General features: G+C 39.5%; 1 protein-coding gene across 1 annotated transcript in view; it reads left to right on the top strand.

Annotated features, from left to right (window-relative positions):
- LOC126260723 (Down syndrome cell adhesion molecule-like protein Dscam2) overlaps positions 1 to 12,680 on the top strand; it is a 329,702-nt gene extending 317,022 nt beyond the window's left edge. Inside the window, exons 26-27 of the mRNA XM_049958060.1 lie at positions 9,854 to 9,944; positions 12,000 to 12,680. Coding sequence (XP_049814017.1) covers positions 9,854 to 9,944; positions 12,000 to 12,249 — 341 coding nt within the window. The 3' untranslated portion in view covers positions 12,250 to 12,680. The remainder of the gene's footprint in view (positions 1 to 9,853; positions 9,945 to 11,999) is intronic.
- Positions 12,681 to 19,331: the final 6,651 nt, after the last annotated feature.

The following is a 19,331-nucleotide window of genomic DNA, read 5'->3' as shown; positions in this document are numbered from 1 at the left end:
TGGGATATGCTGGCAAGGAAATGTGTATTGTGTGAATGAGCATGACCTAAAGTTTCACAAAATCACCATTAGATGTCAGTCAGTGCTGCTTCTCAGTTTTCAGACAGCTAGAAGTAAGATGGCACCAACTCAACAGAAGGTGTTTTGTGTGCTGCAGTTTACAAAGAGTGAGTCAGTGATTTTTGTCCAGTGTGCTTTTCTTTGGTGTTTTGGCATTGATCCATCTGCTCCAGAAAACATTTGTCATTAGTTTCACCAATTTGAAGAGATAGGATGCTTGCACACAGGTAAGAGTCCAGGTCGACCTCTCACTTCTGATGACGTGGTCAAAAGAATTCAGCAAATTTTCAAGCGGAGTTCACAAAAGTCTACTCATCGTGCAAGCAGCAATGCCTCATATGGTTGTCTGACAATTGTTAAGATGTCTTATAGTCTATAAAAAATACAGACTGTAATTAGTGCAAGCTCTTTGGGTCAGTGAGAAAAGGAAATTGGTTGACTTCAGCAATGTTCTGCTAGAGGAAATGGAAGACTGTTATTTTTCAGTGATGAAGCAACTTTATTGAGCATAAAAAAGACTCACCTAAAGTGAACATTTTTTGTGCCATTTCTTGTGTAAAAGTACACTCCTGGAAATGGAAAAAAGAACACATTGACACCGGTGTGTCAGACCCACCATACTTGCTCCAGACACTGCGAGAGGGCTGTACAAGCAATGATCACACGCACGGCACAGCGGACACACCAGGAACCGCGGTGTTGGCCGTCGAATGGCGCTAGCTGCGCAGCATTTGTGCACTGCCACCGTCAGTGTCAGCCAGTTTGCCGTGGCATACGGAGCTCCATCGCAGTCTTTAACACTGGTAGCATGCCGCGACAGCGTGGACGTGAACCGTATGTGCAGTTGACGGACTTTGAGCGAGGGCGTATAGTGGGCATGCGGGAGGCCGGGTGGACGTACCGCCAAATTGCTCAACACGTGGGGCGTGAGGTCTCCACAGTACATCGATGTTGTCGCCAGTGGTCGGCGGAAGGTGCACGTGCCCGTCGACCTGGGACCGGACCGCAGCGACGCATGGATGCACGCCAAGACCGTAGGATCCTACGCAGTGCCATAGCGGACCGCACCGCCACTTCCCAGCAAATTAGGGACACTGTTGCTCCTGGGGTATCGGCGAGGACCATTCGCAACCATCTCCATGAAGCTGGGCTACGGTCCCGCACACCGTTAGGCCGTCTTCCGCTCACGCCCCAACATCGTGCAGCCCGCCTCCAGTGGTGTCGCGACAGGCGTGAATGGAGGGACGAATGGAGACGTGTCGTCTTCAGCGATGAGAGTCGCTTCTGCCTTGGTGCCAATGATGGTCGTATGTGTGTTTGGCGCCGTGCAGGTGAGCGCCACAATCAGGACTGCATACGACCTAGGCACACAGGGCCAACACCCGGCATCATGGTGTGGGGAGCGATCTCCTACACTGGCCGTACACCACTGGTGATCGTCGAGGGGACACTGAACAGTGCACGGTACATCCAAACCGTCATCGAACCCATCGTTCTACCATTCCTAGACCGGCAAGGGAACTTGCTGTTCCAACAGGACAATGCACGTCCGCATGTATCCCGTGCCACCCAACGTGCTCTAGAAGGTGTAAGTCAACTACCCTGGCCAGCAAGATCTCCGGATCTGTCCCCCATTGAGCATGTTTGGGACTGGATGAAGCGTCGTCTCACGCGGTCTGCACGTCCAGCACGAACGCTGGTCCAACTGAGGCGCCAGGTGGAAATGGCATGGCAAGCCGTTCCACAGGACTACATCCAGCATCTCTACGATCGTCTCCATGGGAGAATAGCAGCCTGCATTGCTGCGAAAGGCAGATATACACTGTACTAGTGCCGACATTGTGCATGCTCTGTTGCCTGTGTCTATGTGCCTGTGGTTCTGTCAGTGTGATCATGTGATGTATCTGACCCCAGGAATGTGTCAATAAAGTTTCCCCTTCCTGGGACAATGAATTCACGGTGTTCTTATTTCAATTTCCAGGAGTGTATATGGTCCCTTCTTCCCTGAGGAAAACACAGTGACTGGAATGAGCTATCTTCAAATGCTACAGAATCAGCTTTTTCCACAACTTCAGTAGGACTCCAATGACTTCATTTTCCAACAGGATGGAGCTCCACCACACTGGCTCAACAACATGCATCAGTTTCTCAATGACACTCTGCCTGAACACTGGAAACGGCACATTGGACCCTGAGACTCCCCTACGTACTTGACCTCCAAGATCGCCAGACATGACCCCCTGTGATTTTTTCTTTTGGAGATATGTGAAGAAAACTGTGTTCATCTTGTCTTTACCTCATGACATAGAAATAGTGAAGAACAGACTAACAGCTGCCTTTGATGGGATAGGTGTTGTTAGCAACTGGATTGGAATAGGTGGTGGTGGGAGGATGTATGGGACAGATCTTGCATCTAGGCCGATTACAGGGGTATGAGCAACGAGCTAAGGGATTGGGAGCAGGGGTTGTGTGAGGATGGACAAGTATATTGTGTAAGTTCGGTGGACATCGGATGGAATACCATTGTGGAAGGGGTGGGCAGGACAGTATTGTTTGCTTAGGCTTTGACTATTTATAATCATGCCTGGGAATGGGGGACATGCTAAACGTAATCTTTCCCACCCTCCCTAAGTGGGTATTGCCCCCCCCCCCCCCATAAAATATCCCAGCTCATCTTTACACCCCACCCACCCCTTAACCTCGTGCCACATAAGTCATACCACTATGGAAAACCCATACTCAAGATCTGTCTGATGTTCCCATCCAACACATCCTTAGTCAGTCATATCATGGCCATATCCTATCCTATTAATGGCAGGTCCACCTGGGACAGGAGTCATATCATATACCAGCCCTGCTGTCTTTTGTGAGGGAATGACCACCAACCATCTGCCCATCTGAACAAAGGGCCACTGTCTACCTGTGGTCAAGTTTGTGTTGATACCCAGTGGCAGAAGAACCGGCTGAGCACTACATGCTTGCTTTCAGTTACTGCTTCACAACCCACGCTGTCAAGATCCTTGCTCCAAACACCAGATTCTAGGAATTAGGTATACACAAATTGTCTTCATAACATATTATTTGATCCCATAGTCCTATTCTCAGTCTGCACTTGTCACATACCCAGAACCTCTCCCAGCCCATAACCCTAAATTCATTCAGATTGCTCTAACACATTTCTCTCCACAGTGTGCAACTCCCCTTGCCTAGAGCCAGAATGAACCTCCGATGCCACATTCCTATATCTCGTACACCTGCTGCCTTTTCCATGTAGCTTTCAGCCACTCTACCCCATCCCTCTCTCCTGCTCTCCATTTCCTTTGTCCCCTAATACATACCACCTGACACAGTCCCCACACCCCAGTTGAGCTGCAGTGGTGGTGCAGTTTACTGGGTGGGGGCAATGTAGTTGTGTGTGTGTGTGTGTGTGTGTGTGTGTGTGTGCGTGTATTCTGTTAGCTCTGAAGGAGAAAGCTAGCAATGTACTCCACCTTTATTTATGTGCCTGTGGACAACTCAACTAGAAGATTAATTGATGTGTTCACTTCTGCTGTTATTTATCTGTATCAGCTTCCCTGATTGTTATATTCTTTTGCAATCAGTAGTTGCACTACATTATTTTTTGTGGTTGCCAGATGTAGTTTCTCATGTGTCTTTTTCCAGTATATCACAAACTGATATTCAAAATTTTTTACTCTTCAAATATGTGTGGAGTAGCTACTATATCTTGTGACCAAAACTGAAATTTTTCTGTGGGAATTTATGGCTTTGATATATTGCATTATCATAGATGCAGCATATGCAAAAAGGAGGCTTGAAGGGGTGAGTATGAGTTTCTGAACCACAGGCATTGGTAGCAGTATTTGTACTGGAGAACATTATGGTCATCCAGAAGAGGTCTGTATTTGGTTGTGTAAATTGCCACCAAGCTGAAAACAGAAGCAGAAAATAAAATAAAGAAGCAATGAATATTCAGAAATGTCCTATAAATATCTTGATCCAGCTCCTAATTGCAAATCTTCTTCATGTCCACATTTTCATTGCTGTTTATTTTTCCTGTGCTTTTCCTCTTTTCTTGTTGTTCACGTGTCACTTTAGCAGAGAGCACTGTGCAGACAAAATATTTATGAAACAACTTCTTTGTTTTAATGATCAGTAATTTCACAGCATGCTGATGCATTAGTTCCTTACTTAGTGGTCCTATACAACCACTCACTTGTTGAAATATCTGCACCGAAGGACTAGAAAGTAGCATAGGTTACACCAATATTCAAGAAAGCAAATACGAGTAATCCTCTGAATTACAGACCAATATCACTTAGGCCTATGTAAATTTGCTGTAGGGTCTCGGAATCTGTGTCCGAACTTCATGAATTACATTGAGAAAATGATTTGTTGACAAATAGCCAACCCGAATTCAGGAAATATCGTTCTTGTGAAACACAACTAGCTCTTTATTCTCACAATGTAATGAGTGCTAGCAACAGGGGATGTCAAACTGATTCCATATTTTTAGATTTTGACATCATTCCTCACAAGGGACTTCTACTCATATTCCATGCCTGAGGAGTATCATCTCAGTTGTGTGACTGGATTCATGATTTCCTGTCAGAAAGTTAACAGTTCCTAGTAACTAACAGAAAACATTGAGTAAAATAGAAGTAATACCTGTTGTTACCTGCAGATGATGCTGTGATTTACTGTCTTGTAAAATCATCAGATGATCAAAACCAATTCCAAAATGAGCCAGACAAGATGGTGGGAAAAGTGGTAGTTGACTCCAAATAATGAAAAGTGTGAAGTCATCCATATGAATACTAAAAGGAATCTGCTAAATTTCAGTTACATAACAAATCATACAAATCTAAAGGCTGTGAATTCAGCTAAATTCTTAGGGATTACAATTTCGAATAACTTAAATTGGATTGATCACAAAGATAATGTTGTTGGTAAAATGAACCAAAGACTGCAATTTATTGGCAGAACACTTAGAAAATGCACAGTTCTACAAAGAGGCTTGTCCATCCTCTTCTGGAGTATTGCTGTGTAGTGTGGATTCACATGAGATAGGATTGAAAGAGGACATTGAAAAAGTTCAAAGAAGGGCAGCACATTTTGTATTATCATGAAATAGGGGAGAGAGTGACATGGATATAACATGCAATTTATGGTGGCAATCATTAAAGCAAAGGCATTTTTCACTTTGGCAGATCTTCCCATGAAATTTCAATGATCATTGTAATAAAATAAGAGAAATTGGAGCTTGCATGGCAAGAGTTAAGTGTTCTTTTTCCTATGTACTGTTCAAGAGTGGAACGGTAGAAAAATGTGTTGAAGATGGTTCAGTGAACAGTCTGCCAGGCACTTAATCATGTAGATGTAGATGTAGATCATGAATTTGCTCACTGAGAGACTTCTCTTGCCCTGGAAAATGCAATTTGTAATGACTATCCGTTTTCTAATTCATAGAGTTTATCTCTTGTTTTCAAAAATTATTCTCGCTAAATACATTTATATCTGTACATTAAAGTGTCCGCCTGCTTAGCTGGGTGGTAATGTGCTCACTCCCCAGGCATGTGGGCCTGGGTTTGATTCCCCACTGGGTTGGAGATTTTCTCCACTCAGGGACTGGATGTTGTTTTGTCCTTATCATCATTTCATCCTCATCACCGCCAGGCAAGTCACCCAATGTGGCATCGAATGGAATAAGACTTGCACTTGGCAGCCGAACTTCCCCAGATGGGGCGTTCTGGCCAACAATGCCATACCCTCCTTCATTTTTTTGTACATTAAAGAATCTGCAAAATTCTGAAAACAACTTGAGACATGGCAATAATATGTGCACTTAAAGGTGTCCAGCAGCATTGTGAGACATGGCAAAGTTATAGATGCAATGTACACTGGAGACTGCCCATACATCATGGCAGTATTTATGGTGTATAGTACTTTCCAACGACAGTGTGCCATTGGAAGGACAAGCATCATTGCTGACTGTGATGCACTCACATGATGCACAATGGCCCCTGTGCATCTGATCAGAACATCCTCCGTGACTTACAATAATGCCTCGTACTTATGGGCAGGCAGCCTCTGGAGGTAAGAATGGCCAATGACGGCAAGGCTAGGACTGCAACCCTCCTGTCTAGAGCATCCCAAGTGTGTTCAATCAGGTTTAAATCCAGGTAGCTAGCTGGTCACTTTGGGGTCTGTGGTGTCTTTATACTGGCAGTACTCTTCACCAGGTCAATCCCTTTCTGATCAGGCATTACCGTGCATCGTATGGAAAAATTAAAAGTCCATATGCACCACTTGGCATACCTTATAAGGGTGATTCACAAAGATATGCAAATATTTTAATATGTTATTCTACAAGTAAACCTAAAGAAAAAAGTTCATATAAACATAGGTCCGCAAATTTTTAGTTACGGAGTTACAGCTAGTAAACAATTTTGCCTGAAATTTAGAAACTTCACTAATATGAAGCCACCGCAAAACTGTACGAGGTTGAAGTAAAGCACAATTTCTATTTATTTTGTTTTTGTTGATCTGGTGACTCTAATAAAACATGTAACAATATTATGAGAAGGAAAGTAACTACTCACCATATAGCGAGGATACTGAGTCGCAGATAGGCGCAACAAAAAGACTCTCACAATTATAACTTTCGCCCATTAAGGCCTTTGTCAACAATAGACACACACAACTCATTGTTAATTCCATCCTGGATTTTCCATTTTTGGTTTAATGAAACATGTCCCAGATATGTATCTGCAGTAGTTTTTCAGAACATCCAGAGAAACAAAGATGATTATACAAGTAAATTTGTTTACTTTCCATTAAGAATGCTAGTTTTCTGTATTGTTCAGTGAAAGACATAATAACAACAGTGTATTTAAGTGAAACCACATAGTAACTGTTGTAGTTTATAGATTATTTATGAAATGGGGATGCCTTTCAAATTTAAGACAGAGGAATATGCCAATATGACGTTTATTTATGGCAAATGTGATGGTAATGCCACAGTTGCAGTTAATTAATATCATGTACATTTTCCAACTCTGAGGATTCCGAATGCACGAACCATTAATGGAGTATTTAGAATCTTACAGGAGACAGGTTCTCTACCTAGCATTCGTAATCAGTATGAGTGCTTGATACATGAAGACGGTGATGATATTATGGATGCTGTTCAACATAGCCCGGGTATCAGTACACAAGGTATCTCTCAACAATTAGGCATTTCACAATCTAACTTATGGCGTACACTGAAGTACAATAATCTGTATCCTTACCATGAATTCTTGTGTGCTATGGTATTAATAAAAGCAGATTATCTGACACATTCATATAGTTTCAGTTAACGTTATTACCATCATTTTTCCAAAATTAAATTCTCCACAACTTCTGTTGAAAACTTTGTGCAATTGTCTGAAATTTAAAAAACAAATTGGGCCAAGTAGTTAGTAAATTAAAAATTTTATGAAATTACTTCTTTGCTTCTCTGAACATTCTGGAAAACTACTGCAGATACACATCTGGGACATGTTTTATTAGATTCACCAGATCAATAACGACAAAATAGATGGAAATAGTGCTTTACTTTAACCTCATACTGTTTTGCAACAGCTTCATATTAGCGAAGTTGCTAAATTTCAGGCAATATCTTTTATTATCCATAACTCCATAACTAAACTATGAACTTTTTTCTTTAGTTTTACTTGTAGAATAACATATTAAAATATTTGCATATCTTTGTGAATCACCCTGCGTACTACAGCCATCATGTGCCCCAAGGAATCACAAGCAGTACTGTGCCTGCATCTAACATGAGGCCAGCCCAGACACAAACACTGAAGTAACATATTTGTCCCTTTCCACAATATGCAGTAGATAATGTTGTAACATGGTCCAGAGATACATCAAGTGAGCAGATGGTATCACTCTCCAGGCCAAACCATATCTCACTGTTCTGTGTCCATTCATAGTGGGAGTGGTATCTTGTTCATTTAGCCACACAATGTCCTTGTGTGAGAGGAATGGAAATGAAGGGCTCTGAATTAAACAGAGCAACTGCTTGAGGCTAATAATACATAGCCTGATGGAAAATGTTAACACAGAGGCTTCTATAAGATCTCTAATCAGGGCAGGTACCATGCTGGTTGGATGTCTTCTGGCACTTTAAGGCAAGACTCCTGCTGTTGAATGTGTCCTCTCTCCTGAATTTTCCTTGTAAAAGTGAAATGATACCGCATGATATGATGACATTCAACTCCCAGTCCACCTTGATCACACATAATGTCATTTAGATGTGTTCACTATGCCATCCTGCTTCCCAATGGCTTGAATCCAGTGTGTCAAAAGCATCAACAAATGGTCGGAACCAATGCACCCAAGACTCCTGCCTGACTTAACATTGCAGATATATAGAGAAGCCTCATACTGGCATGCCATGTATGCCCCACATTGTGCTGCCACAGTTTAATCACTACTCTGTCACTTTTATACACTGTTTCATGTAATCTCAAAGGTCTCTTATCTTATGGTAAAAAGTGTGGTAAAAGATTTCTACTTCTCCAATTTAGGATCCTCTCAACATCAGATTTGCACTGAATTGCTGATCACTCTTCTACTACTAATAATTATATTTAGTAGTTTTTATCTTTAATTTATACTGCTTGAGTGGTGCTGCTGGCACTTTTGGCTGTCTGTTCATATTCTTCCCAAAATTTATGATCAACAGTTGTTACTCATTTTTGATTTCTGAATGTGTTGATTAAAATGTCAGAAATTTATCAAATATTGAAAGCTTGCAGCCATTAATATCATATGGAATAATATTCTGGGGTAATTACACACATGTGGTCAACTACTAGGTATACATGTAATTTAGAACTTTGTGTTTGTAAACCAGTTGTAATGGACGTAAAATGGGGGGGGGGGGGTTATGACATCACAAACTTGAAGCCCACATCCGCCATGTCGGTTGCCCCAAATGTGCTTTGATTGTTCGGAAACATGGAAGTGTTTTGATCAAAATGCCAGATAGCCTCATTTATGGATATAATAATAGTTCTGATTATGGTCTAAAGTGTAATGAGATCACATTCAAGCAATACTTTATTTTATTTTTGCAGTTTACTTTTACTGTAGTGGTTTTACTTCTGTTGTTTGACTGTAGATTTTCTATCAGTCCATCTCAGAAAAGCTCTTGACTCAAATGTTTTTGGATGAAAAACTGGAAACTCATCAGACATAATGAAAATATGTTTTCAGCATTTTCGGAAGAGGACACATGCCAAACGTTAGTTTCATCAATCCATATTAGGGGAAAATAGTGGATTATGAAAGCAGCATTTTCACATCATGTACTTCTCTTCTTGATTATTTAAAACATGTATTAAAAAAAAATTACAATAACAAGGCCAAATACATAGTATTGCTGGACCAAATGTACATTTAAAACCAGAAAAAAAGTCTGAAAATGCCTTCCTGACACTGTGTTATTCTCAAAAACACTGTAAAATTTACTATTCAAAACAGCTGTTGCCTGCACACAACAAAAATTTAGAAAAAGAAGCAGCTATGACTGTAGTCTGCTAATGTTTTGGATCATCTGACATGGTGGCTTGGCTTCAAAGCAACGTACAGCGTAAATCTGTTGTGCCATATTCCCTTGTTATGCCTCCATGCATGTACCACTTCATATTATAAACATGATCTTTTGAACATCAGGATAACTAAGAAATAATTAACTTCATTATTTAGTTTTGGAACTGTTTCTTTTTCTTTGCAGATTTCATATACCATGGTGCACATTCTAGTACATCTTCTGATATATCTCCCATGTCAGAACAGAAATCACTGCCAAGGAGAGGGAGAGCGAGGTAGGCATCTTTTTGAACTAGTGTGCAAAGACTTTTTTTTTAAGAAAATCAAAAGCAAAGAAGGCACTTGTTACCACTGCAATTAGCATTCTTTAATTTGTAATATAATGCCTCTTATTACCTTCCTTATAACAAACAAAAAAATTGTTTCAATGGGCACTAACATTTTTATTTTTTGTATTGCATTTATATGAAACTGAAGACCAAAGCAAAATTTTACAAAATAACGCAGCTGTTACTAGCAAGGTGATGGTCAGCAAATGTAACTGGCTTTCATAATATGAGTTTACATCAGGAAACTTGGTCTGGTAAACTACCTTAGAAAACTGGAAGAAAGGTTGAAAAGAATGTTTGCAAATAACATTGTATGAAATATATCCTCAAAATGATAGATGACTATGAGAAAAGAATTTAGCTGACTATTTTTGGTACTTGAAGGATCTTCAAAAGTAGAACAAGTCTGTCTAGTGCATTTTAGATTAATAGATTTCACTTTGATTCTGGCCCAAAATTTTTGATAATTTTCTTTCAGCAGAAGTACTGTGAAATTATACCATCAAATGTTACTGTAAAACTGCTTAGTAATCAGTTAATTTTTCCACACAGTAATTGTTAGGGAACATTACACATTTTTTTCTTGATAGATCCATGTCATGTTGTAGAATTTGTCAAATATTTTATTACTACAAACAAAGATCATAACTGTATGGTAGTCAATAATTAAAAAGTATGCCTGACATTTTATCCTAACCTAATTTAATTATTCTTCTTTCTGTAAACAGTTCATTAACCAGTGCAACTTAGGACACCAACAATTGGAATAGCTTGCTTACCTTTTACATTACAGATACAGGCAACAGACCCTTTGCAAAACTGAATTAAGAAAATGGTTTCTGTACTGTTGTACATTCTTTACCCAGGGACACAATATCATTCTTTTTAATGTTCTTCTACACTATTATACACATTTTTTTGAAATTCACTCTTTCTTTTTTCACCTTTCTTACTGGCATGCAGATAATCTAGTAAATACTTCACAGCAGTTAAAGTCAGCTCACACTACTGATCTCAAAGACAGTGGAACTCCATTGGATAGGTACATTAGAGCATCAAAAAATTAATACAATGTTTCACAAGTACTGTGGAAATTTATTTTTAAACAGGAATTGTTCCAGATTATTCAGTAGTTGCAGTTTCTCTAAGACATACAAGTTCTTGTTGTTCACAGACAGGATGGATATTTCCCAACAATAATACACTTTATGTGCAACATACTGGGTTTTTAAAGAAAATTTTGACAAATCATTGTGCAGATTCATTTCATGTAGTCATTTTAATCAAGCTTAATGATGAACTTGAATCTGATAAAGTACTAAATGAAGTTTAGTGAACTGAAGAAAATATACTGCAATGATGAACCTATGAAGTAAAATGTTGGTGGATAATGGATAATGAAAACTGACATTACTACAGAATATTGAATTTTATGCTTAGGATAGAAGGCAAAAAAATGAATGTACATGAAATACAGCAAAAATAACCTGCCATTTCACTTGACAGATACTTGTTTCCTTCATAAAGTTCATTTCACCAGTGAATGTTGCAGTGAAGGATAATGGGAGGGCTACAGCTATAATGTAAAAATGTCAGTACCCTGTCATTGCTTACAGAATGTTTCACATTATTTATTCTTTGCATTTGGTAATCCAGCAATGAAGATATAAAGTTTCATTTAAAAAATATACACCAGTCCCTGGAATAATACTTTTTGCCTGCTTGACAATTTCTGCATGTGCAATGCACTATTTGTAGAATAGTGATAGAATTTTGACACTTTTTAGAAATTCATTTCAAAACTGAGTTGTGCTTGTAAAAAGATAGAAAATGACTACTTATATCAGTAGCATTCTTCTTTAATTTGTGTTGGAATTTAAAATGCTCTGTAGTGAAACTCTTTCTGCAACAGTTGTTCAGAGTGCAGAAGGTAGTCAGTACTGACACATGAACATAGTGCACCCTGTTTTTATAAGTGTTGACAAGTGGCAGCAATTGCAGATGGCTTGCCCCCAGCAAAGCATCGCTCAGGACGCTGCTGCCGCCACTGTCAGTTGCTGAGGCATCTTTTACTGTGAGGGATCCGAGGGAGAGGGAGACTCCGGACCGGCCTGAACTCAGTGAAGCAGAGTGCGATATTGACACGCTGAAGAAACTCAAACTGGGCCTGCGGTCTTCCCTGTGGTCTCGTCCCAGTGGTAGTGCAACAACCACTCATCACAACCAGTCTGATTACTCGATTGCTGTATAACAGCGAATGGAAATGAGAGAACATTTTATATTCTGTGTTGTACATATGCATATGAACACCATGACATGTAATATATTTTCATGTTTTGAAAGATTTGGGTACTTGTTATCCAGTATTATTGTTAGAAAATATTTCTGGTTAATGACTGATATAATTTTATACTCTTGTAATGTTAACTGGTGCAATTTTATATTTACACATGGAAATGTATAAGATTTATGTGAGAACTGAACTGTCTTTGGCTCAGTAAGCTTGTGGTATGGTTTGAGTTCAAAACCCTGTTTTCATTATGTAGCATTATATATCTTTGTTGTGGCTAGCAGCTCACAGCAAACCCGCAGATTGTTCTCTCAGAGAGAATGAGAGTTTGTAATTGAACTGTATGGAATTACTAGGTTTATACCTGAATCTCCTCCCCCAACCCAATGCCCCCCCCCCCCCCCCCCCCAAAAAAAACAAAACACATGACTTTTTAAAAGACTGACTCGCTACGTATAGTACATATTTGAAAATGTGAAGGTATGCTACTGACTCTACAGTTCAAATTCTTTATTGCAGAAAATTACAACAGACTTTTATTCAAAATTTTAATAATGGGTGTCATAAGGGTTGTAGTAAAGGTTTGAATCTTTCCAGAATATGCGTTGTAGATTCCCCTCACCTTAAACATACAACCACACCACCAAAAAAATAAAGCCGTATTTATATATATATATTTGTAACAAATGGTGCTCAATATCTTTGTGGTTATTTGAGACTTATACTGGATCATCTGTTCAAAATTTGATATGACATGTTTGTTTCACATATTCCTGGTTATATGGTAGAACATAAATTCGCTTCTTCACCTTCTTGATCACAACTATTGCCCTAGAATATATATGCAAAAATGGTATTGTGAGTGTGTGTGTGTGTGTGTGTGTGAGTGTGTGAGTGAGTGAATGAGTGAGTGAGAGAGAGAGAGAGAGAGAGAGAGAGAGAGAGAGAGAGAGAGGTATGTTGACAGGAGAAATAGGGGGAGGAGGACTTTACGTCTAAATTACCAATAGAAAGACAGACAGGAGACCACAAAACCTTGCATTTGGAAGACAGTACAGGGGTCTTTTACTAGCCTGCCCACATTAAGGCACTATCATCATCAAGTCATACTTTACCTAAGCCAAAAAGTATTTTTTGTACACTCTGGTTGTTTTATTTTCACACTACAAAATCTTAGAAACAGACAGTCTGGATAATAAACTGTATATCGACAGCAAGCTAATTTTATTAAGTTTATGACTATTGGTCACTTTTTCCATACCATCATAGGAGTCATTGTGAATAAGTTCCCAAAGAGTTAAAATATTAAGCTGATGTGCCTATAAAAATTGTAAACAGGTGTATAAAGTGATGAGGGGCAACTTCTGTTGACAAAATAAAAAGCAAATGTTAAATTCTTCACCCTGCAGCATAAATACAAAATAGCTCCACTAGCCAATACATCATACTATCAAGTATTTATAAGTCAGCTCACATACTAACAAATGTAAAATGATTTTTTTTATATATATAATTTACTGTCCGAAGAGTGATGTGCTTGCTTACTACTGCCAAAGAAATCTTTCAAATATTACTATGTAATAAACTGTGCCACATGGAAATTCTCATCCTGTAAAAGCCAATCATTTTCATGTAAATATTGTGATACTGAGGAGGCAAATAATTTTATTAACGTATCATTCAAAATTGAGGCAAGCCGTTTGATATTTACCAGTCTAAAGATCACAGTTTTCTACAAATTTTCTTGCTCATGTTCTTAAAACTAATGTGTAACAAAAGTCCAGGTCTAATGTACTACAAATTGAGGACCAACAGGGTGTCCAAATCTTAGTATTCCACATAAAACTATACAGTAGTCCTGTGACCCATGTGTTTTATCCAGTTAAAATCTATTATACAGTCACTTGTAAAAAATGAAACAATGAAAACTTTTCTATGTACGTTATATGTTTTTGGAATAAAAGATGTACTTTCAATGCAATTTGACAATGTTTTTTTTCCTCAGCAATTGGAAAGGCTCTCTTCATATTTCCTTTCATAGTGAAAGTACATATTTCCTCCTCAAATTACAATGATCAAAACAACTCTTCCCAATGGTCAGTCGACTCCAATTACTTTTCTGGTGAATGTAACACAATCCAATCCCATTAATGTGACCACATCCTATGTTTGACCTCAGTCTGCAACAAACACTCTCAAACAACAGGTGGCAGCATTAGCAGTGGAGTGTATGTCAGGGTGTGCAGAAAAAAATTCAATCTTCGTAATGTGGAAATGGAGTGATTTATCTGACGTTGAAAAGGACAGCATCATTGGCTTTTGAGCCAATCAAAGCATTTCTGAATGGCTAAGTTTGTAAGCTGTTCACATGCTGTTGTGGTTACAGTATACTGTGCATGGCAAAATAGCACAATCCAAAACTGGCAACGAGGTATCCTGGTGCACCACAGGCCTTAGACGACAGGTTGAAGATGAATGTGGAGATGTGTATGGGCAAATAGGTGTGAAACTGCTGGACAACTAACATTCAGATGAACCAAGGGGTTACCAACAGTCTCCCCTCAACAACTGCTCAACGAATGCTGGTGCATATGCACCTGTGCAGCAGGTGACTGGTTCATGCACCCATGCTTGACTGGTTCATGCACCCATGCTGACTGCTGCTCATCAGCAACAAAGGATGGAATTCAAAGGCCAATATCACAAATGGACATCCAATGGGTGGTGAAGGTGGCCTTTTCAGATGAATCAAGGTTTTATAGACAGATGACCATGGTATGTACACATTAAATATCTGAAATCAAAAACCCTGCAACAATTTTCAGAAGGGTTCAGGCCGGATGGCATTCTCTGGGTGATCCTGTCATTCTGGAAGGCACAGTGGGTCAACACAAGTATGCATCTATCCTTGGGGACCATGTCCACCCCTATATGCAGTTTATCTTGTCTACCAGCAGGACCATGTAATGTGTCACACAGCTTGCAGTGTACATGCATGTTTGAAGAGCACCAAGAGGAGTTTACCATACTCACCCCGGCCAGCAAACTCACCTCATTTATACCCAATTGAGAATCTTTTGGACTGCCTCAATCAGGCTGTTCATGCCGTGGATATTCAATCAAGAAATCTAGTGCAGCTTAGGTCCACATTCCTGATGGTACCTTCCAGAACCTCATTGGCTGCCCTCATGCCCATCTCACAGAGGTCCACACTGCAAAAGATTGTTATTCAGTCATTTGAAAGGTGGTCATCTTAGTTTGACTGGGCAGTGTATTTTAAACATCACTACACATTCCAATGGCCATGCCATCATTACCAGGTGGATTATGTATTTTTACTTGTGACATGCATATGTGTCATCTATTTGGCAACTGCTGATGTGTCATCTTGCATCTGTATCAGTATGTAATGACTGTCGTAGGGATGGCAAATGGTAGACTTTGGTTTATCGGGAGAATTTTAGGAAAGTATGGTTCATCTGTAAAAGAGATTGCATAGAGGACATTAGCTGTAACCGATTGCTGTGCATTGTTTGAGTGTTTGGGGTCCACACACCAGGCTGGATTAAAGGAAGACACTGCAGCAAGTCACAGGTGGGCTGCTAGATTTGTTGTCAGTAGGTTTGAACAACATGCAAGTATTGTGGAGATGCCTCAGGATCTCAAATGGGAAGCACTGGAGGGAAGGCGATGTTCTTTTCAAGGAACACTACTGAGAAAATTTAGAGAACTGGCATTTAAGGCTGACTGCAGAATGATTCTACTGCCCAAATGTACATTTCATGTAAGAACCATGAAGATAAGATTAGAGAGATTAAGGCTCTTCTGGAGATATTCAAACAGTCATTTTTCCTGCACTTTGCGAATGGAATAGGAAAGGAAATGACTAGTAGTGGTACAGGGTATCTTCTGCCAAGCACCATGTGGTGGCTTGCAGAATATGTAGATGTAGATGTAGAAATGTGCAGGAATACATTTTTGTAGCACTCCACATGTTTGTGACCGCACATTTTCATGGTATACGAAGTATTCGATACACAAAGTATTCGATAACTTTAATAGACTTTTATCACTAACTGCTTCCAAAAGAGTGTAACTGAAAGAAGAATTGTGATGCATTGCTACAAAAGCAGCGTGTACAGTGCAATGAATATTTTTAGGTGTTTGACTATACAGGATGTTGTATTGTGACATCAAAAATGATTTATTTTTATGGAGAACTATAATCCCTCTCCTTCCCCATATTTCCTAAATATATAAAGATGGGCATAGGTGTTAAACATTCCCCATTTAATTCTATGTCCCTCAGACAATAGGTAGTTGCTTGTTCAATGCAAAAGACAAACAACCAGCTATCACAAAAAGTGCTGTTTATAAAATCACATGCTGTGAGAGTAAGTCTTGCTACATTGGACAGATGGGAAGGTCATCCTTCCACCTCAAAAACGAATGAAAATGTTGTGAAAGTTCGTGACCTAGTGTGCTCTGATCATAGATTTACATTTAGGGAGATGGCTGATGAACCTAATTTAAGTTTCTATGCAGTTCAGTTAATTTTAACTGAAGATCTGAACATGCGTCAAGTGTCCGCAAAATTCATTCCAAAAGTGTTAGCAAGTGACCAGAGACAATACCGACTTGAACTGTGCCAAAACTGATTAATCAGACTAAAAATGACCCAGATTTGTTTAATAGGGTAATTACAGGTGATGAATCATGGGTATATGGATATGATCCTGAAACCAAAGTGCAGTCTTCGCAATGGAAGACGCCAGGTTCACCACAACCGAAAAAAGCACGGCAAAGTCGGTCGAAGGCGAAGACAATGTTGGCGATTTTTTTTCAATTCTACCGGTATTGTGCATCATGAATTTACCCATGGAAGACAGATAATTAAACAGGAATACAAAAAATGTGTCCTTGAGTGTTTGCGCAAAAAGGTGTGGAAGAAAAGGCCTGCATTGTGGAAAGACAGATGTTGGGTGCTACACCATGACAATGCTACGGCTCATCGTGCCTTCTCCATTGTTGAATTTTTGACCAAATTCAAAATTCCTGTGCTTCCACAACCACCATATTCCCCTGATTTGGCCCCGTGTGGACTTCTACCTGTTTCCTAAACTGAAATTTTCACTGAAAGGGAAGCGATTTGACTCAATTGAAGACATCCAGACAAATATGGAGTGTCCTTAACACACTTAAGGAAAGAAATTTACAGGAATGTTTCCAAAACTGGAAACACCATTGGAGTCGGTGTGTTCAGTCAGAAGGGGACTATTTTGAAGGAGATGCATCACAGTAGCATGTAAGTACCATCATTGTACAATTACAAGCCCATTCTTAAAACTTCACAGTCACATCTCATAGATGTACAAGTCATACACATAGAAGAATAGGAGACTAAACTCATCCAATTAGAAATTTTAGAAATTAAAAGACAGATGTTTAAATCTCCACACCTATTATGAAATGATCAGACCCAGTTCAATTATTCACCTCTTTTAGATGAGATCACACCCCCAGGATAGAAGCAAAACTTTGGACCTCGGTCCATCAGTAGATAAAAAGTTCTTGGCTGATGCATAACTTTAAGTCCTGTCATGTTAGTGTAGTTGCTGAATAGTGTAATTACATGTGTAATATGTTAAAAAATAGTCATTGATGTAATTTTACATTAAGCTATGGATCGATACCTTAAGAAGTTGAGATGATTATCTTTGCCTTGTCATCATGTTTATCTGTGCATTATCATAATAATGCCAGGCAATAATATGTAACTCCAGTAAGTAAGGCTCCGACCTATCCGGAGACTGGAAAAAAAGGGTGGATGTTGGATTAAAATAAATTAATTAATTAAAATAAATAAATCTTTGGGAATCAGTAATGTACTTGAAAATGGGCTTATAACTTGGAAAACTAGAACATGTGGTAACATTAATAGTAAAATTTGTGATTAAGGCTAAAACAGTGTTTGTTTAGTTAATTCCCCATTTTGATCTAATGATGTAAAACAACTGGAACAAGAAAAGAAGAAGATGAAATTAATATAGGGGAAGGGGGCAAGAAACCAGATATATAGTAGCCATGGTGAACAATGCATAAAAAGTTCTCGGTTTACTTGCCGCATCAAATTTGGATAAAATCCCAAGCTTTTGATGACTACCTCCATCATCTTCTTCAGGGGTAAAACTGACTGTCATGGACCAGTGAGGCTTCTGCTTTCATAAGCCGTGGACGGCTTCTCATTGGCTGCATGATGTCACAGGAAAAATGGTGCGTACCGAGGTGGCGGTCTCTATATCCATATATTTTGTTTTCGTGCTTTATCCAGTGTTGCTTCCAGGGCCATCCATCGCAATCCATGATGACAGAGTCCCAATAGTTTTAAGCGTGAGCAAGTAGTCTTGTTTCATCAAATAACTATGTTTATTTAACAAACTGTGCTCAGCCACCAATGCTTTTTCTAGATACCTGTATTTCAGGTGATGCTGATGTTCCACACAGCGATCAGCAACAGTTCTTACAGACTGGCCCACGTAATTTTTGCCACACTCACAAGGAAAGCTGTAAATTCCTGGTACTCTCAGGCCAAGATTATCTTTCACGGATCGCAACATTTCCTTAATCTTCCTGGGTGGCCAGAAGAACAGTCTGATTCCCTGCCGGCTCAGGACTCTGCCGATCTTGCTGGTTGTTGCACCGCAGAATGGTAGCTGCGCGATGAGTTGGTCCTCTTGACCTGTTTGAACAGCATCCTTCCTAGGTTTTTTCACCAGAGTAGATCTGATATCAGATCGGAATATCCATTTTTTCTGAATACTGTCGTCAGATGGTTAATCTCGGAACCGAGATGATCCTTGTCCGAAATAGTTCTTGCTCTGTGTACCAAAGTATTCAGCATAGCTAACTTCTGAGCTGGGTGGTGAAAACTAAGTGCATTTAGATATAAATCTGTATGCGTCGGTTTTCTGTAGACAGAATGTCCGAGACATCCATCTGATTTTCACTCCACCAGCACATCTAAGAAGGGTAACTTCCCATCC

This window comes from Schistocerca nitens, chromosome 5, assembly GCF_023898315.1.
Source record: "Schistocerca nitens isolate TAMUIC-IGC-003100 chromosome 5, iqSchNite1.1, whole genome shotgun sequence".
NCBI lineage: Eukaryota > Metazoa > Arthropoda > Insecta > Orthoptera > Acrididae > Schistocerca > Schistocerca nitens.
The sequence above is the reverse complement of the archived record's forward strand: the minus strand, read 5'-3'. Positions and strand labels throughout refer to the sequence as shown.